Below are 19,305 nucleotides of genomic sequence, written 5' to 3'. Positions count from 1 at the left end.
AATAGAATTTACCAAAAACAAAAAGTATAATAATTTTGAAATTTCAGCAAAAATGAGACTAATAAAATTCATATTTTATGCAATATTAAAAAGAAAAAATATAAAACTTTTACCTATTGAATTTTTTTATTTTTTTGAGAAAATAGAAGAAAAAGAACTTATACCTTATTTCCAAGTAGTACTTCAAGACCATCTTCATGATGCCATAACCTGCTACGTTTTTCAAGAATACGTGATTCTTGTCGAACAACTTCTCTACCCATTTGTTGTATCAGGTCATGCATTAACAGTATATCATGATCCACAATAATGAGACACTTATCAACAAGTCTTTGAATACCATAACCTGGATGTGAATCTCTAGCATTTAGTATATTTACAACATAATCCTTCTTCCATCCCTTGAAGAAACATGCAATATCAAGGAAAATATCTTGTACTATTTCCTCTAGTCCATCATAACTTACTCTAAGTACTTTTTGAATGTCTTCATTGGGAATTTTCATATACTTATCTAATGTAATTTCCCATGCCTGTTTAGTTCTTTCACACAAATCACAAGCTATTATTATAAGAGCTATTGGAAGGCCTTGGGCATATCGTATAACTTGGTTTGTAAGTTCTGAATAATCTTTATCGGGTTTCTTTCCAAGGAAGGCATGCTTTTCAAAGAGTTGAAGAGCTTCATGGTTCTCTAATTTCTTGGCCTCATAAGTTGTACAAACTTTTCCAAGAGTAGCTAAAAATTGTGGATTTGTTGTTGTTGTTATAATGACTCTACTTCCTGAAACAAACCAATTACAATCTCCAAGCAAATTTTTTATTCTTCCCAATGTATCCACATCATCAAGAATTAAAAGAACCTTTTTACAACGAAGTCCCTTTTTTATCAAATTGATTCCTTCGGATATGCTGTGAATTTTCAAATTTTCATCCCCTAAAATCTCTTTAAGAAGTTGACCTTGTAGTTTGATAATGCCATCCTTTGTCTCCGAAGTTTCTCTAACATTCTCTAAAAAAATGCTTCTATCAAAATGATTAGCAATTCTCTTATAAATTGCTTTTGCAATTGTAGTCTTACCTATTCCAGAAAGGCCATGAATCACTACCATGCGAAATTCATTTAACTCAATACTTAAAAGCAATTCTACGGCCTTGGCACGAGGTTTTACTCCAACAAGGCGTTCGCCAACAGATACTGGCGTGCATTTTAATATAGTTCTTGGTATATCTTCAACAATTTTTTGGATAAATTCAGATTCAGTGACGCTGCAAACCATAAAGTAAAAGAAACATTTAATGAGTTGGACTAGTTACAAATATTAACATGAAATGAACTAAATTCAAGATGCCTAGTTCTGTGTCTTACTGCTTACACTTTAAGATATTATTAATTAAATTAAATGACATATAATTCAAATATTTGAGTAGTATCTTTAAATTTTGTACATTCTTTTTTGCTTAGAAATTAATTATAGACATTTTAGCAAGTAACTGAGTTGGACTAGTTGCAAATTTTAATATGAAATGAACTAAATTCAAGATGCTTAGTTCTGTGACTTACTACTTACACTTAATATATTATTAATTAAAGTAAATGATATCTAATCAAATATTTTAGCAGTATCATTAAATTGGGTAGTACATCATGAAATTTTGCAAAAAATAAAGGATATGGTTGTAGAAATAGTAACATGTTTCTGCTTGTTCTATACTTGATTATGATCAGACTCTACCAAATCAAACCTCGACCTAATGTATTTTTACTCTCTATTAGATAATTTATAATTTAATTTTTTTATTGACCTATATTATATTGTATACTAATGTTATATTAGATTTTCGATATTGTACATAAAAGAACTAATGACATTACTCATCATGGCTTGCACATTTCAAATATAAATATTTTCAGTGACAAGTTGACTACTAACATCATGTGTTTTTTTCCCCCATAAGTTCATGTAGGGACTGGGTTTGAGCACTTCTTCTATTAGATGAATGGACTCGGCCCAACTAGAAATACAATAAATTTATAGAGAATGTGTTTAAGAACTGGGCCTTAGTGAGGGTTACAACACCTGGACATGGTTATGAGTGGAACAAATGGCAAGGACGTTGACTGAAGTATGAAATTATGTCCTCAGCTCTCATCCGAGGAGCTTATTGTTCTTATTATTTCTTCAGTGCTTTGTTACAAAGGTTCCAAAGATCATACAAATTACTCCCGTGTTTTCTCCTTTTTCCTCTTTTTCTTCCCCCCCCCCCCCCACACCCTTTACTGGAGGATTTCTCATATTATATACCCCCTTCCGTTTGATCTTGGCCCTCCATCTGTTGATCATGCAGGTCACTACTTGAGTGCTTGTCCCATCAGCTACCTTCCCAGACCTTCTGTGCGTTGCATCAACCAAGACAAAACTGTTCAGGGGTCATTTCCTTATTAATGCGGCCAGAACGTTAGTTGTGGGCATTTAATGCGGAGATGACAGTTTCTCCTTGAATTGCTCCTCCATCATGCTCTCCTGGATGTCCTACTGTACTTGTCCTTTTTCTTGGGATGCTCTGGGAGGCTACCTTCGATGGCGTGCCGTTCTTCCCTTCTAAGATCTTGGTTGGCCGAGGACAGGGTTGTCCTCGGCGATGTTTCTTGGCAATTTGGGCTTTCTTCGTTCGTCCTCGGGCATTTCTTCCTCCTCGGCGTGGGTCTTGGGCTTAGTATAAGATGGGCCGGGGTTGCCAAATTCTTTGATCCCACAATAGCCTCTCAAAATCCTGTTGTCCAGCTCTTCAGATGAAGAGGAGGATTTTGATGTCCTCGGGCCTTTATCATGGCTTGTCAAGTCTTGTCCTCCATCAGTGCCAGAGCCTTTTCACTTATCTAAGGCGCATTCTTGGTGCTTCAGTAAACAAAGCACGTCCTCATTAAATTTTGGCGGCTCTGTGCTCTCCACGTTCAACGATGTGATGGTAATCTAACGGTGGGGATTTTTTCAACTTTATGGGCGGGTAAAACCCGCACGGTTATTTTTAATTGGAGGTATAAATACCCATTTGAACTGATTTGCCTCCTTACTTTTACACTTAAGAGTTCTTGCACACATATCCTGAGTTTGATCAAATCTCCAGCCAAACTCACGTCTCTTTTCAGCATAAAAAGCCTGTCTGAGGAGCTTTTCCTCATTTCTGTAAGTTTTCTTCTCCCTCTAACTCACATTTTCTCTCTTCTAAGTTTTTTTTCCTCTTATTCCTCTCTTTCTTTTGTCCTTCCCTGAGTCTTTTAGCCGTTTCTAGGGATGGGTAAGTTAAAAAAGTTGGTTGAGTTCGAAGAGGCAATGGAAAAATTCGTTACCGATTATAGGATACCCCAATATGTAGGTTTGAGGTACTGTGAAGAAGGGGAGTGGCATTTTAGGAGGCAAGAGGTTGAAGTAGTGATTCCCATAATCGCCTTCATAGAAGGTGGTATGAGAATCCCTATGAGGCTGGTGATGAGGGACTACCTTAGGCATTTCCGATTAGCTCCCACCCAGTGCGCCGCCAACGTGTTTAGGATCCTGGGTTGTATGGACGCCTTAAACGAGAAAATGGGGTTGAGGTTAACCCATCACGACGTAAACTGGTGCTACAACCTCCAACACCTAAAGGGTAAATCCTATTATATGAAGACGAGGGACGATAAGGTTCGGCTTATTTAGTGCCTCCTCAAGACCAGCAAGGGGTTAAATAAGGACTTTCTCATTGTGTCTGGAGAGCGGCACGACGGCCTTCATTGTCCAACAGAGGAGGGGGAACTAGCTGGGGTATTTAGAGTAGGAGAGGGTTAATCTTTTGTGCTATCATAGTTTGCATTGTTCGGTTGCTAATATGAATATGCTTTCTTTTTGCAGATCCACACGCCTTTGAATGACACTTTCACTTGGTTAACCGGGAGGATTTGGAAACCATCTTTAAGGCGAAAGTCTTTGTAAACGAAGCTAACAACCAAGTCAGAGCCGCTCACAAGATCCTCGGGTACAATCCCATCCAGAAATCATTCTCGACTCCGAACTACGTGATCAGAGCTAAAGATCCTCTGCTTCACAGAATCACTGTAGCAGAACATGGGTTCTTGCTTCCCGAAGGATCTCCTGTCCCAGAAGGCATTCCATTGGCAGGCCCTTCTTCATCCCATCAAGTTGCAAAGGCCGAGGGAGGAAAAGTAGAAAGCGAAGAAGAGGTCACTAATTTGGGTCCGCCCGAGGACGAATTTGGTGTATTCGGCCAAGTTAGTCTGTCTGAGGATCCCTCTGGTGACTTAGGTGACCCCAGTTTGACTGAAGTGGATCTCCTATCAGTAGGGGCTTCTTCTCAGGCTGAAATGGGTTTTAAGAGAAAACCTCCAACCAACTTGCTCGACCTAATTGAAGGCCAACCAGGGAAGAACGCGCCGGGGAAGCCACAATCCAAGCTTTCTCCTCCTCCACCCCAACCTCAGCCTGCTTAGACTAGGTCATCTTCCACCCAATCACAGCCATCATCTCCACGGTCTAGACTTTCTCCTCCTTTTCACTCAACTTTGCCTTCTCGGCCCGAGCCTGCCGATCCGAAAAGGAAGAGGGCTTCCAAAGGCAAAGAACCCATGGATGGGGGGAAATCTCGCTCCTCTCGGGAGGAAGATGAAGCCTTACGTGCTTCAAAACAATTAAAAATCGGGCACCAGGGCCAAGAAAAAGAAGTCACCATCCAGTTCGAGCCCCAGGCCTGGCTTCCCACCCCAAAACTCCACGGGGAGCCTTTGATGGACAACGCCTCCCTCAGGGACTTTCGAGGGGGTGAAGGCGCCTATGTGGCCAACGCGTTGGAGAGGTCCCTGCTACTTCCCGCCGATATAGTCGAGCTGGGGAATTTGAGGAGGCAAGAGGTCTTTCTCAGTATCAAGAGGTACTTGGGCATGGTAAGACTTCTAACACTTGTGACTCCATTGATTTTTGTTCCTCGATTTCTAACTTATCGTGTACTTGTTTCAATTGGCAGGCTGTCCAGGCCACTTATAGATTAGAAGAGGATGCTAAGGAACAAAGCAGGTCCCTGGAGCTCGAGCGTGACAAGCGCTTAGATGCTATGCGGACCCTTAAAAACTCCAAGGCCGATCTCTCGAAAGTAAGGGAGGATCTAAAGGAGATGACAAGGGCTAGAGATAGCGCTAAATCAGGCCTAGCTAGCGCTCAAAAGCAGGCCGAAAGCCAGACGAGGCGCCTACTTGAGACTGAGGATCAGTTGAAGATTGCCAAGGAGCAAATCACTGATCTAAAGAAGAAGCTGGCCGAGGCAGAAGGGGCCAAAAACGTCATGGAGTGGGCCAGGGATGAAGCCTTGAGGGCTAAGGCAGAGGCGGAGTTTGCCAGGACGGAGGTTAAGAGCTCCAAAGAGAAAGCCGAGGAGGAGGCTTATGCCTTGGGAGTGGCTAAGACCCAGGCCACTCTCAAGGCTCAAGTACCTGGGGTATGTAGGCTCTACTATTCCCAGGTTTGGAATGAAACCCTTAAACAAGCTAGGGTTGAGGCTTCATCCGATCCGTGGAAGGTGGAGAATGTATACTACCCTCTTGCCATCTGGGAAGCTGCCCCCGCTAGCTCTAAGGCCGAGGTTGCTCCTGAAAAGGCTAAGACTGCTCGGCCTGAAGCTGCTTTGGCCATAACCGCTCCTGACGAGCCAGCCAAGGAGAGTGAGCTTTCTAGGGCGACCGAAACAAATGAAGGCTCGAACCCTGAAGCGTCCCAGAAGACTACGGAGTCTGCAGCTGATGCTTAGGCCTCTCATGCCGAGGAGTCAGCTCTTTCAGTTCAGCCCCTTCAGACTGTTCCCCTAAATGAGGGCTCCAAGGATGGAATCGGGATAAAACTGAAGAAATAGGTCGTCTTGGCTAGCTTCTGTTTTAGTTTTGCCCCTCCCCTTTTTTTTTTTTTGAACATTGGAATCATTGTAATCAGACTTTTAGGTTAAATGTATGAAATTCCTTCTTTTACATTATGTGTTTATTGTTATTATTATTATTATTAGTGTGAATCTCGTGTCTCATGAGTTGGTTGTACTAATGGGTAAAAATAGTTATGTACATACCATAATTGAAATTAGACCTTTAAATTCTAACTCACCGGCATTAAAGGGACACTTAGTTTACGTTTGCTCACATTATTAGGGGGTGGGGGCCGAGTATATGATCCGAGGTACCGAGCATGTACTTAGGCTATATTCGCAACTTGCATGAATGTTTGATCTTGCTAATTTCTTCAAAGGTTGTGGTTTGAGGATCCGCCCAACATTTGGATTCTACTTGCCACTTAAGCTTTTGCTGAAAGTAGTTAGTTTCCCATAGGTTTGAGTCTGAGGACCATACAAGACCTTGGTTCTGTCTAGTACTTAGATTTTTCTTGAAGTAACTAGTTTCTCCATAGGCTTGAGTTCGAGGACCATGCAAGACCATGGTTTTGTCTAGTACTTAGATTTTCTGGAAGTAACTAGTTTCCTCATAGTTTTGAGTCCGAAGACCATGCAAGATCTTGGTTCTGTCTAGTACTTAGATTTTTTTTGAAGTAACTAGTTTTCCTATAGGTTTGAGTCCGAGGACCATGCAAGATCTCGGTTCTGTCTAGTACTAATATTTTTCTGGAAGTAACTAGTTTCCCCATAGGTTTGAGTCTGAGGACCACGCAAGACCTTGGTTCTATCTAGTACTTAGATTTTTCTGGAAGTAACTAGTTTCCCCATAAGTTTGAGTCCGAGGACCATGCAAGACCTTGGTTTTGTCTAGTGCTTAGATTTTTCTTGAAGTAACTAGTTTCCCCATAGGTTTGAGTCCGAGGACCATGCAAGACCTTGATTCTGTCTAGTACTTAGATGGTTGCCAAGATATAAGACATATAATCATAATGGACTTAAAATTTGAATTAGAGAAATGTTTTTGTTAAAAATAATACCTCCTTACGTTATTTACATTCCATGGACGAGGTACAGCTTTTTCATCCAAGTCTTCTAAGTAGTATGCACCTATTCCTGCTACTGAAGTAATTCGGTATGGTCCTTCCCAATTGGGTACCAGCTTTCCCCAAGATGGGTTCTTGGCAGCACCTACAACTTTCCTCAACACTAGGTCCCCTGGTGCTAGTGGTCTTAGCTTCACATTGGCGTCATATCCCTGCTTGAGATTCTGGTGGTAACAGGCCGACTGGATCACTGCCTTTTCTCTTCGTTCATCGATCAAATCTAGGCTCTTCCCTAGTAGTTCATCGTTATTGCTTGGAGTGAAGGAGCTCGTTCTCAGCGTTGGGAAGCTTGCCTCTAGAGGGATAACCACCTCGGCCCCATAGGTCATGGCGAAATGTGTCTCCCTTGTTGATCTTCTAAGACATGCAGCAATGGCCCCAATAAGTCCATAAGACATGCAGCAGCTCTTCTACCCATCTTCCCTTGGCATCATCCAGTCTCTTCTTAAGCCCATTGACTATGACCTTGTTGACAACCTCAGCCTGCCCATTTTCCCGAGGATAAGCTGGAGTTGAGTACCTGTTAATGATCCCCAGTTCGTAGCATATCTTCTGAAGGCTTTGTTGTCAAATTTGAGTCCATTATCTGAAATGAGGGTGCGAGGGACCCCGAATCGTGTAACAATGTTTCTCCAAATGAATTTCTTAACATCCACATCTCTGATGTTAGCCAATGGTTCAACTTCGACCCATTTGGTGAAGTAATCTGTGTCGACCAACAGATATCTCTTATTTCCTGCTGCCTTGGGGAAATGGCTTACAATATCTAAGCCCCACTAGGCAAACGGCCACGGACTGGACAAAAGGTTGAGGACCCCTCCTGGTTAATGAATATTTGGGATAAACCTTTGGCATTGGTCACATTTCTTAACATATTCTAAGGCTTCCTTCTGCATCCTCGGCCACTAATATCCTTGGGTAATGGCTTGGTGCGACAGAGATCTTCCTCTTGTGTGACTCCCACAGATCCCTTTGTGCAGCTCTTCAAGTAGTGATTCTAATGCTTCAAGGTGAATACACAGTAAATATTTCCCAGAATAGGAGCACTTATACAATTTGTGGTCCTCGAACAACTAGAATCGAGGAGTGTTTCTTCGTATTTTTTCAGCCTCTGACTTCTCCTCGGGCAGGATATCATCTTTGAGGAACCTCACTATAGGGTCCATCCTGCTAGGACCCACTCTAACCTCATGGATATGGACCATGCCTGCTGCAACCTCATTTGTTCTATCTAGATGCTCGACAAGAATAATTCGAGGTAGACCCCCTGCCGAGGAGGTAGTAAGCGTGGCCAATGAATCTGCATGGTGTTTCCGCTTCTAGAGACATGTGACAGGCTGAAAAGATCGAAGTCTGATTGCAAGCGTTTGACCTGGCTTAAGTACTCTTGCATCCTCACATCTCTGTCTTCCAACTTTCCCTTTACCTGGCCCACTACCAATCTCGAGTCCGAGAACATCTCTATTACTTTTCCTCCCATTTTCTGTACCATGGCCATTTCTTGTAACAAGGCCTCATACTCGGCTTCGTGATTCGTGGCCAGAAACCAAAGTCTCAGGGATTTCTCTATGATAGTCTTCTCAGGAGATACTAGGACTAGCCCCACTCTAGACCCTCTCTGATTTGCTGCACCATCAATGTATACTTTCCAACATGGGGGTCCTGGCATAGAGATTGCCCCAACCCATTTTCCATCCATGTTTCACTCCTCTGCTACTATTTCTACTGGTGGTTCAGCAAATTCGGCCACCAAGTCAGCTAGGACCTGGCCCTTTATGGAAATCCAAGGCATATACTTGATGTCAAAAGCTCCCAGAATTATGCTCCATATGGCAATCCTTCCAGTGTAATTAGCAGTCCGAAGTACGGACTTTAAGGGTAGTTGGGTTAGAACAACCACTGTGTGAGTTTGGAAATAATGGGGAAGCTTTCGCGGAGCATGGACCACAGCTAGTATGGCTTTCTCCAAGGGTAAGTATCTGACTAACCTCGGCTTCGTGAAGCGACTTGCTCATGTAATAGATTGGCTTTTGAAGGCCATTGTCATCTCGTATTAGCATCAAGCTCACAGCATGAGGGGCAACATCAATATATGCGTATAGGACTTCATCGGCCTCAGGACCAAACATGATGGGTGGCCGGGATAGGTATTCCTTGAGTTGCTGGAAGGCCACAATACAGTCCTCGGACCACTCAAATCCTTTCCACTTGTTGATCAAGAGATAGAATGGTCTGCATCTATCTGCTAAACTGGAAATGAATCGATTCAGGGCTACAATCATTCTAGTAAGCTTTGGACCTTCTTGGCATTTTGCGGTGGTTTTAAATCATTAATAGCCTTGATCTGGTCAGGGTTAACCTCAATTCCCCTATAAGTGACCATGTAGCCTAAAAACTTGCCTGATCACACGCTAAATGAGCATTTGGAAGCATTTAGGCGTAGTTTGTGCTTCCTTATGACATCAAAGGTGTTGCCGAGGTCTCCTAAATGCTCGGACACCACTTTACTCTTTACCACCATGTCATCAACATAGATTTCGATACTCTTGCCCAACTGTGGCTCGAACATTCTCGTCATCATCCTTTGATAAGTGGACCTTGCGTTCTTTTGACTGAACGGCATTACCTTGTAGGGGTAGTTCCCGGTAGGTGTCACGAAGGCCGTCTTCTCCTGATCCTCCAGGGCTAGTGGTATTTGATGATAGCCTTGAAAGGCATCTAAGAAACTCATCCAAGGATGACCCACTGTTGTGTCCACCAGCTGGTCTATACGAGACATGAGGAACGGGTCTTTTGGGCATGCTTTATTTAGGTCCGTGAAGTCTATACAAACCTGCCATTTTCCACTTTTCTTCTTGACCATCATGGTGTTGGCCAACCATTCGAGGTAAAAAACCTCTTTGATAGCCCCTGCACGCCTGAACTTTGCCACTTCGTCCCTAATCGCATCGACATGCTCTCTTGATGAGCGACAGGGTGGCTGCTTCTTGGGAGTGATGGATGGGTTGATATTGAGGTGGTGACAGATAAAGGCTGGATCAATCCCGGGAGTATCACAGGCATCCCATGCAAATACACCAATATTTCTTTTCAGAAACTCAATTAACTCCTCCTTCTCCTGAAGAGGCAGCTGAGCCCCTACCCGAAAGAATTTCTCCGTATCATCACCAATGACCACCTTCTTTAGATCCTCGCATTTTGCCTCCTCGGCAACTGTATCAGGAGGCGACACCGGGGCTTTGATTGCTATAAGTTCTTTTCAGTAGAGGTCGAGGATTTACATCGAGCCGATATGAGATGGCACACATTACCTTGCCGTGGTTTAGCAACCACAGATTTCGAGAACCTGGTCCCCTGACGAGAATTTTACCTTCTGATGCAAGGAGAAGGCAACAGCCCCCAAGATATAGAGCCAGGGCCTATCGACGATGGCTGTATAGGGAGAGTAGGTGTCCACCACGATAAAGTTCACCTCCACTATCTCTGGGCCGATCTGGATGGGTAGCCTAATCATGCCCTTTGGAATAATAAGCTTCCCGTCGAAACTCATCAAAGGAGAGTCATAGGGCATCAAATCTTCCGGTTTTAACCTCAGCCCCTTGTAGAGGTCGAGTTACATGACCTCGACCCCACTGCCACCATCCACCATCACCCTTTTCACGTCGTAGTCCCCGATTTTGAGAGTGATCAACAGTGCATTGTCATGGGGCTGGGTGGTTCCGATCTTGTCTTCTTTTGAAAAACTCAAGGTTGGGCAAAAATTCATTCTGGCCTTCTTCGGCTCTGGCTGGGATTCCTCGGCAGGCCGCTGAGCCACAAAAAACACTCGTGAAGGGCGCGCGCCTGTTCTTCTTGACGCAGCCGAGATTACATTGATCATCCCTAGGGGTGGCCTTAGGACAGTATCTCTCTGGGGTTCCTAATGGGTTTGACCTTGATGACCACTGGAATGATGCAGAAGGTGTTTTAGTTTTCCTTCTCGGACTAGCTAGTCTAAATAGTTCCAGAGGTTTCTACAGTTCTTCGTGGTATGTTTGTGGTCCTGGTGGTATTGGCAATAAAAGTTCTGATTGCGCCTCATGGACTCTCCCACCATCTTATTCGGCCACTTAAAGTATGGCTTGTTCTTGATTTTCTCCAACACCCGATGTACTGGTTCTCGGAATACAGTATCGACAGTCTGTGTGTTGGTTGCTTCGAATTGCCCTCTGAAATCTCTCCTTGGGCGGTTGCTGTTATATCAGTCTGACCTGAAATCCCTCCTTTCCTGAGGGATAAACTTCTCTTTTCCCTTACCTTGCAGCTGGTCTTCCTCTACTCGTTTATACTTATCGATTCGATCCATCAGTTGGCACACACTGGTGGCAGGTTTGCCAGTTAGAGACTTCCTCAAGCTGTGCTTGGCTGGGAGACTATTTTTGAAGGTGTTGATGGCGACATCGTCAAAATTGTCATCCATTTCATTATACATCTCCCAATATCTATCCGAGTAGGCCTTTAGAGTTTCTCCATCATGCATGGTTAATGACAATAACGCACTCAATGGCCGAGAAGCTCTGTTGTTTATAACGAAACGGGAGCCAAAGGCTTGGGTTAGCTGCCTATACGAATCTATGGAATTCATCTTTAAGCTGTTGAACCATCTCATCGCCACTGGTCCCAAGCTAGATAGGAAAACCTTGCACATTAGCATCTCGTTTTTAGAATGGACAACCATCCTTTGGTTAAATTGGCTCACATGCTCCACCGGGTCTATTTTGCCATTATAAATGGTGAAAGTTGGCTGCTGGAATCGTCGTGGAAGTGTAGCCCCTTCTATGTGGCGCGTGAAAGGTGATTTGGAAAGTTGATCTAGTGCCCTACTCATGGCATCGTTTCTCAAGCCTTTAGGAGATGGGCTTTTACGTTTGCGCCTCTGGTAGTGCTCTTTTTCATGAGAGAAGGTCTCGCTTGGAGGAGTTCTCAATCTTTGCCTATAGTCATCATCACTTTCATCATCGGAGGGCATGTCAGGGCTAGGATGAGATCGCCTTCGTTGCGCATGGCGCAGCTTTCTCTTCAAGTCATCTATCTCTCGCTGCATGGCTTGCTTATCATTCTGTCTCTAGGATATATGACTCCTAACTTCTTCTAGTTGCATGGCCTGGTTGTTATTTTGTCTCTGAAGCACATGATTGCCCATACGAGGTGGCTTCTGCTGGTTTGAGTGGTGTGCACACTTCCCTCTCGAAATCTTTCATTCTCTTCATTTCGATTACGCTCAGGGTTAGGAAAGTTACACTGTTGTTAGGATCTATCCGGTTCAGGCTGACGGGAGCCTGCCTGATGAGGGCCTAATCCTACCATGCTTAGTTGTTGCCCTTACTAATACATAATTTCTTCCCACAGACGGCGCCAATTGTAGGAACTAGGTTTGAGCACTTCTTCTATTAGATGAATGGACTCAGGCCCAACTAGCCTAATACAATAAATTTATAGAGAATGGGTTTAAGAATTGGGCCTTAGTGAGGGTTACAACACCTGGACATGGTTATGAGTGGATCAAATGGTAAGGACGTGGACTGAAGTGTGAAATTCTGTCCTCAGCTCTCATTTGAGGAGCTTGTTGTTCTTATTATTTTTTCGGTGCTTTGTTGCAAAGGTTCCAAAGATCATACAAATTACTCCTGTGTTTTCTCTTTTTTCCTCTTTTTCTTCCCCCACCCCCCCTTGCTGGAGGATTTCTCACATTATATAGCCTCTTCCGGTTGATCTTGGCCCTCCATCTGTTGATCATGCGGGTCACTACTCGAGTGCTTATCCCATCAGCCACCTTCCTAGACCTTCTGTGCGTTGCAGCAATCAAGACAGCACTGTTCAGGGGTCATTTCCTCATTAATGCGGCCAAAACGTTAGTTGTGGGTATTTAATGTGAAGATGACAATTTCTCCTTGAATTGCTCCTCCACCATGCTCCCCTAGATGTCTTACTGTACTTGTCCTTTTTCTTAGGTTGCTCTGGAAGGCTGCCTTCGATGGCGTGCCGTTCTTCCCTTCTAGGATCTCAGTTGGCCGAAGACAGGGTTGTCCTCGGCGATGTTTCTTGGCAATTTGGGCTTTCTTCATTCATCCTCGGGCATTTCTTCCTCCTCGACGTGGGTCTTGGGCTTAGTATAAGGTGGACCGGGATTGCCAAATTCTTTGACCCCACGGTTCATCATTTAAATTTTATTATAAACTATTTACTTTTTTTTGCCTAATATATTATATTTTATTCTTCAAGCTCTCTATATACTTATTTCTTCTTATTGATGATTTAACTTTATTTAATGTTTCTTTCAAGAAAAAAAAACTTTATTTAATGTTTCATGCACATAATATGTACGCATTTTATTTTTTTTCATTTGCGGATTTATTGGATTTGAAGATTATTATATTTATTTACTAGACTGTAAAATTAATAATTTATGTATTGATGTGTTCATTATTCCTATTAGGATAAGAAAACTAGTTGTATAACTACAAAATTTGAATATCCAACCATGTTGGCACCTACACGCGTCTATCATTTGTAGTTTTCAATCCATTTGTACATATCAAGTAACTTTACGTCAAATATATACATATATATATATATATATATATATAAACTCTTCACATACATTTTACAACCAATGATAAATGTCCATTTAAAAAAATTCATATATAAATTCAAATTACAATATATATAATGCATAACCACTTAAGTATCCTACTGGACAAGTGGTTTTAAGATTCTCTCCTATCTTATGTCATAAGTACCAAACCACCCCCTCCAAAAAAAATATAAATAAATAAATCATATAAATTAGGCTTCTGGGCCCCATTGGTGGGCCAAGTGCACACCCATTGACAGAAAAATCAGCCCACAGTCAAATCAATTGGGCTAGTGGGCTACCCATGGGCCTCAATAGTACTAGGTTGGGTTTTGGGCTATGAACTTTCTGATGACATTTTTGCGAGAGAGATGTTACATGTATGTGATACATTAGATACTTTTTTCTTAGAAAGACTCAAAGATTTGAGACAAAAAAAATAAATATTACCTCTCAATAATGTGATCCTAGACGGCAGCCACATAGTTTTCACTTTGAATATTGTCTTAACGAAGTTTAGGAACAAGAAAATAATTAAGTTCTTCCTTGAGTGATTATTTTACTCTATTTGTAAATAATTTAATTAAAATTTTAACTAATAAAAGAATTATGTTAAGAGATAATTTTTAATTATAACAAACCATTAGAATCATGAAACCCATGAAAGCATAAGACAAGAACTGAAATACATACCATTTAGCAACAAAAAAAAAATAAAGTAATGAAATACATACCCATTCTTATAGTGCCTTCCACACAAACTACCAACTTTATTTAGTGATATCCTCCAATTCTGCACCCTGTCAATATCATCTTTGAATATTTCTTCATGTTTTGTTAAAGCTACTCCAAACTCACCCTTTTGTTTACGTACTTCTGATGGATCTATATTGTAAAAAACAGGGAAAACCTTTTGACTACACTCAAGAATCTTGACAAGTTCATCCAAACACCAAGTAGAAGAAGTATAGTTTTTAGATAACACGACGATTGAAACAGTGGATGATTCAATGATTTTAAGAAGTTCTATTGAAATTTCTTCTCCTCTCTTAAGGTCATCATCAATGAAGGTGTTAAAACCTTGATCACATAAAACTTTATGTAAATGGCTTGTAAAACCATAGCGGGTATCTTCACCTCTAAAGCTTAAGAAAACGTCATAGCTCTGGTGAGTGGAAGAAGAAGAGGAGGAGGAAGAGGAGGAGGAGGCTCTTTTGTTGGTCAAGAAAGCCATTGGGATGAGAAGATTTTTTTTTTTTTGGGATGAGAAGATTAAGAAGTAAAAAGAGGACGAAAAGGTAAGAGATTAAAGATGTGATGAAATGGGAATTATATATGATTAAAGATGAGTGAAATTGTGCAATTTAAGTGGAGGATCTGATTAGGTTTTGAATCTGTTCGTTTGATTGGAAAATTGATGATAGAGTGAATTAAAAAAAAGTATACTACACGTCTTCGGTTTTCCTTCCAAGAAAGTTCCAAGCAGTACAGACACTGTTGTTTATAAAATAACAAGGGTTGCAGCTTTTTAACAATTTTTCGCACATTTTTTTTAAAACTTTTTGTAGCTTTTTATTTTTTTGACAATTTTTTGTAATTTTTTTTGGCAATGTTTTTAGAGCATTTCTAGCAGTGTATGCATACCCAAAATATTAGCTATAATAGAGAATGTGAGCAGAAAAACCAACTCCAGCGGATTATGCATACCCAAAATTTTTTTTGGCTTATGAACAGTAGCCCATCAGTCTGATGGGCTACTGTTCATTAGCTATTGAATTTCTTGAATAAAATATTATACCAACTACTTTTTACATTAATTCTTTCTCTCTTCTCCAGATTTCTTTTTCTCTCTCATTCTCTCCGTTGCTTTTTTTTTTTTTTTTTTCCTCTCATTCACTCTATTGCCGTTGCTTCTTTTTTTTTCTCATAAACCAAATGAAATCAGAAAAAAAAAAAAAAAAAAAGAAAAAAAAAAAGAGAAAAGAGAGAGACCTGTTCATGAGCAAAAGAATTAATCCAAACACAAAACAAAATCCAATTCTTAAAATAAAGTTGAATCAGAACAAGTAAATATGAAAAAAGAAAAAAAGAAAAGAAAAGAAAGAACAAGCCGATCTGACCCAGTGGCGATGGAGATGCTGGAGCAGTGGCTGGAGCAGTGCTGAAGCGGCGGCTGGAGCGGCTGGAGGACGACAAGCCTCTCTCTCTCTCTCTCTCTCTCTCTCTCTCTCTCTTCGACGATGTGAAGCAAAGAGATGTTGGAATGTTCTTGATGAGGTGAAAAAGAAAATAAAAAGAAGGGGGCTAGACACTTGTGTGGAGGAGAAAAACAAGAAAAAGAAAAAAGAAAAAATGAAAGGAAATGTGGATGAAAATGAAATGGTTGGAAGAAAAATAATATATAAAAAAAAAAAATCCTAATTGTAAAGTATTACTACAATATTTTTACAATAAATTTTAAGTAACAGATTGTTATTAATTAATATTAGCGAGTAAAAAAATAATTTCAGTGGTGGGTTCAAATTAGAACTAGTAACAACTTTTCACATAAATTTTGTTGTGAAAGTATTACGTAAAATGTTGTGAACATAACACTTCTCATTAAAAAATATAATTGTTAAAAAAAGAATAAATGATGATTAAAAAAAGAATAAACAATGAATGAAGAAATAATGTTTAAATGAGATAGAGAATCTGTTGAAAGTATATTTGAAAAAGTGGGTAGGTAAAAACTAAATGTCACTGTTTATTCTCCAAACAGTACAAAAATTTACTGAAACTGCTGGAGATGCTCGTAGTTATTTTCTTTTCCTTTTTATTAACACAACTAATAAGAGAAATTTTAACATGCTTATTAACATTTTTCAAATAATAATTAAAAAAAAGCAGTACAATTGTTTATAAAAGAATAATAATATTAAAAAAAAACAGCAGTACAATTCCACCGGCTGTATCACGCGTCTTGCGTTTTTCCACAAAGGTACAATGCTCCTATTTTTTTTTCCTAACAACACGCTTTACACCTTTATTCACTCGTACCTCTAAAAAATTACAAAAATTGAAAAGAGAGACTTTCATGTATGAAAAGTAAATAAAAATCTAGCATTGTTTCCGTCAAGTTAACCGTTGTGCTAGTAGACTTGCTAGGATGGGATTCAGCCAGACTTTTTCTTTATTTGATAGTTCGTCCGTGGACATGATTGATATGTATGAGGTTGACCTCAATGGAATTTTGATAGGATATGTCCTGATCTTGTTTCCTTTTTAGTTTTGTCTAATGAATCGTGTTTTACCCAAAAGAAAAAAAGTAGATAAAAATCCTTCTTCCAACTAGTTTCCATGGCCCAGTCATTCGATCAAGTCGTGCCATGCCTTTTCATTTTTCTAAAGGAAAGTGAAGATTACTTTTTTGACCATGCCCAATGCAATGAATGAACCCGTGACGTCTTATTTTCCATCAATCTGGGAAATTCTTCCTCCTTCCCACAATTTTAATTGCCATCTCGTGTTTCTTCTCCATTGTCATGGGGGTTTCTTCTATTTGAGGAGGAACATTTAATTTTTTTTTTTTTTTTTCCTTTGCGCGCTATCATTGTTTTTAGGCTGCATTTTTTTAGTCATGCTAGATCAAACTTGTTTCAAGTAGTCTTATTTTTGGACAAGTTTTTCTTTAAGCTAGCGGCTCCACAGATGTTAATTGGTTCCCATGTCATGGAATTTATTTATTTAAGTTAAAAAATATACTCACAAGAGAGAAGATGAGGTTCTAATACAAATGTACATCGTGCATCACAAACACTACTCAAATTTCTTGGAATTTGAATGTGTGTACATACTCAACAACTCAAGGGACACTATTTTAATTATGCAGAAGCTAGATACATTTGCAGGAACAGCAACAAAATAGCCCATGAGCTAGCTCAACAAGCCAAAAGATCAGGAGAGGAAAGCAAATGGATTGTTGTGGTCCCTGAGAGTCAAGCAAACTTGTTTAGGCTAGAAGGGATCTAGTGTTTTTATTTTATTGGTTTTTCCTTCTCTTTGGCTTTGCTGTCTGTGGTCTATGTTGGTGCTCTGTCCTGCTATTGGTTTGTGGTGTTTCTGCTCTGTACCTATTCTGTTTTTGATCAATTGAAAATTCAGTTTCAGACTCAAAAAAAAAAAAAAGCAAATATGCATACCTAACCACTCAAGTAAAACTATTTTTTGGAATAGATAGCTTCCAAGTATATAAGTTTTTTTGGTCATTATATGAATTAAAATAAATTTTAAAAAAAATGTCCTCACATGGAAAATGTCCACTAAATATTCAAAATATTAGTATATATGGTCTTAACAACTGAACAACAATTGTATTTTGATAGTAACTACACAACAATTGATCATTGATGAAAAAAAAAATGAAAAAAAAAGGAAAACCATTGGCATCCCAAGTCAACAATGGCATTGAAGATCAATAATGTTAACTAAGTACTCCTATAAATTATACTTTTGATTTTCTATGTTCAGCCTTAAACATAGAAAATCAAGCCTATGCCCAAAAAAACCATAGCAATATTCATCAAAGCTCAAGATAATCATTTGGTAATATCTATCAAAGCCGAGAGTAAACGCTTGACAACATCTATGGAGTCTAAACACTTAGACAATATTTATCAAAGTTCAGGGTTTTGAATTTGTGTTCGATTGATTGTGAAATTGATGATAGAGTGAATTATATCCATAACAGTATACAACACGTCTTCGGTTTACGTTCTGGGAAATTTCCAAGAAGGTAATCAATAAACACAAAAATGCAATACAGTTTCACTGTACCATGAGTCTTTGCATTGCCTTTTTTACACGAAGGTATGGTGCTCCTACTTTTTTCGGACAATGCACGTTAGAAAAGACTCAGCTTCTGTCCAGTGGCTAGTGGCCACTAGACGCGTTGGATACGCGACACGTGTCCAGTCTTGAACACGTGTCGCGTATCCAACATATCTAGTGGCACTGGCCACTAGACAGAAACTAGACCCCATTAGAAATTAGAACACTACTAGCCCTACTTTTTAGCTTTTATTCTAATTTCGGAAAAAAAGAAAAAAAAAAGCTATTTTGTCTTTCATTTTTGAGTTTTGACTAAGGATTACCAATGTCCAATGCAAATGAAAAATTAAGAATAGTGTGTGAATTTGGCATCCTGTTAACTTATTTGCTAAAATTTGAGACAAAAACTCTGAAGGAAAAAAAAATTAGCTTTGTTTTAAAAAAAATGACAATTTTATGTTTACATTGTATGCATAAGATTTACATCGTAGATTAAAATAAATATGTACAACATTTTACACATTTGCATAAAAATGTATAATGTTATACACATTTTTTTTTAGAAACAATGTAAATTTCACGAATGATAATACAATATTGTAAACTAAGAATTTTTCTTTAAAAAATATTTATTTATTTATTTGCTAAAAAATAGATTTAAGCAAATAAAATAGCAAAGGGTGAAGAGAAAATTTCCAAAGACTAATGTGAGAAATTCTAAAATGATTTTTTTTTTTTTTTTTTGGAGAAACATTCTACAATGATTTGTTCTACATTGACAACAAAATGTCATAATATCTTTATAACAACCAAGGTTTCAGTCTATCATAGGTTAAAATAAAATTAATTAGAATAATA

General features: G+C 39.7%; 1 protein-coding gene across 1 annotated transcript; it reads right to left on the bottom strand.

The window, feature by feature from the left end:
- Nucleotides 1–158: 158 nt before the first annotated feature.
- LOC115970562 (TMV resistance protein N-like) lies at nucleotides 159–14,872 on the bottom strand. The gene is made up of 2 exons (XM_031090176.1): nucleotides 14,373–14,872; nucleotides 159–1,269 (listed from the first exon to the last, which is right to left on the bottom strand). The coding sequence occupies exons 1-2, from the start codon at nucleotides 14,870–14,872 to the stop codon at nucleotides 159–161; spliced, it is 1,611 nt and encodes a 536-aa protein (XP_030946036.1).
- Nucleotides 14,873–19,305: the final 4,433 nt, after the last annotated feature.

Source organism: Quercus lobata, chromosome 12 (genome assembly GCF_001633185.2).
Source record: "Quercus lobata isolate SW786 chromosome 12, ValleyOak3.0 Primary Assembly, whole genome shotgun sequence".
Lineage (NCBI taxonomy): Eukaryota > Viridiplantae > Streptophyta > Magnoliopsida > Fagales > Fagaceae > Quercus > Quercus lobata.
The sequence above is the reverse complement of the archived record's forward strand: the minus strand, read 5'-3'. Positions and strand labels throughout refer to the sequence as shown.

Bases quoted from the DNA above. Each gene is read 5' to 3' on its own strand.
- LOC115970562 (XM_031090176.1), bottom strand. From the start codon at position 14,872: ATGGCTTTCTTGACCAACAAAAGAGCCTCCTCCTCCTCTTCCTCCTCC. The intron at 1,270-14,372 runs GTATGTATTTCA...TATGGTTTGCAG, and splicing joins GGAAGGCACTATAAGAATGG to CGTCACTGAATCTGAATTTA.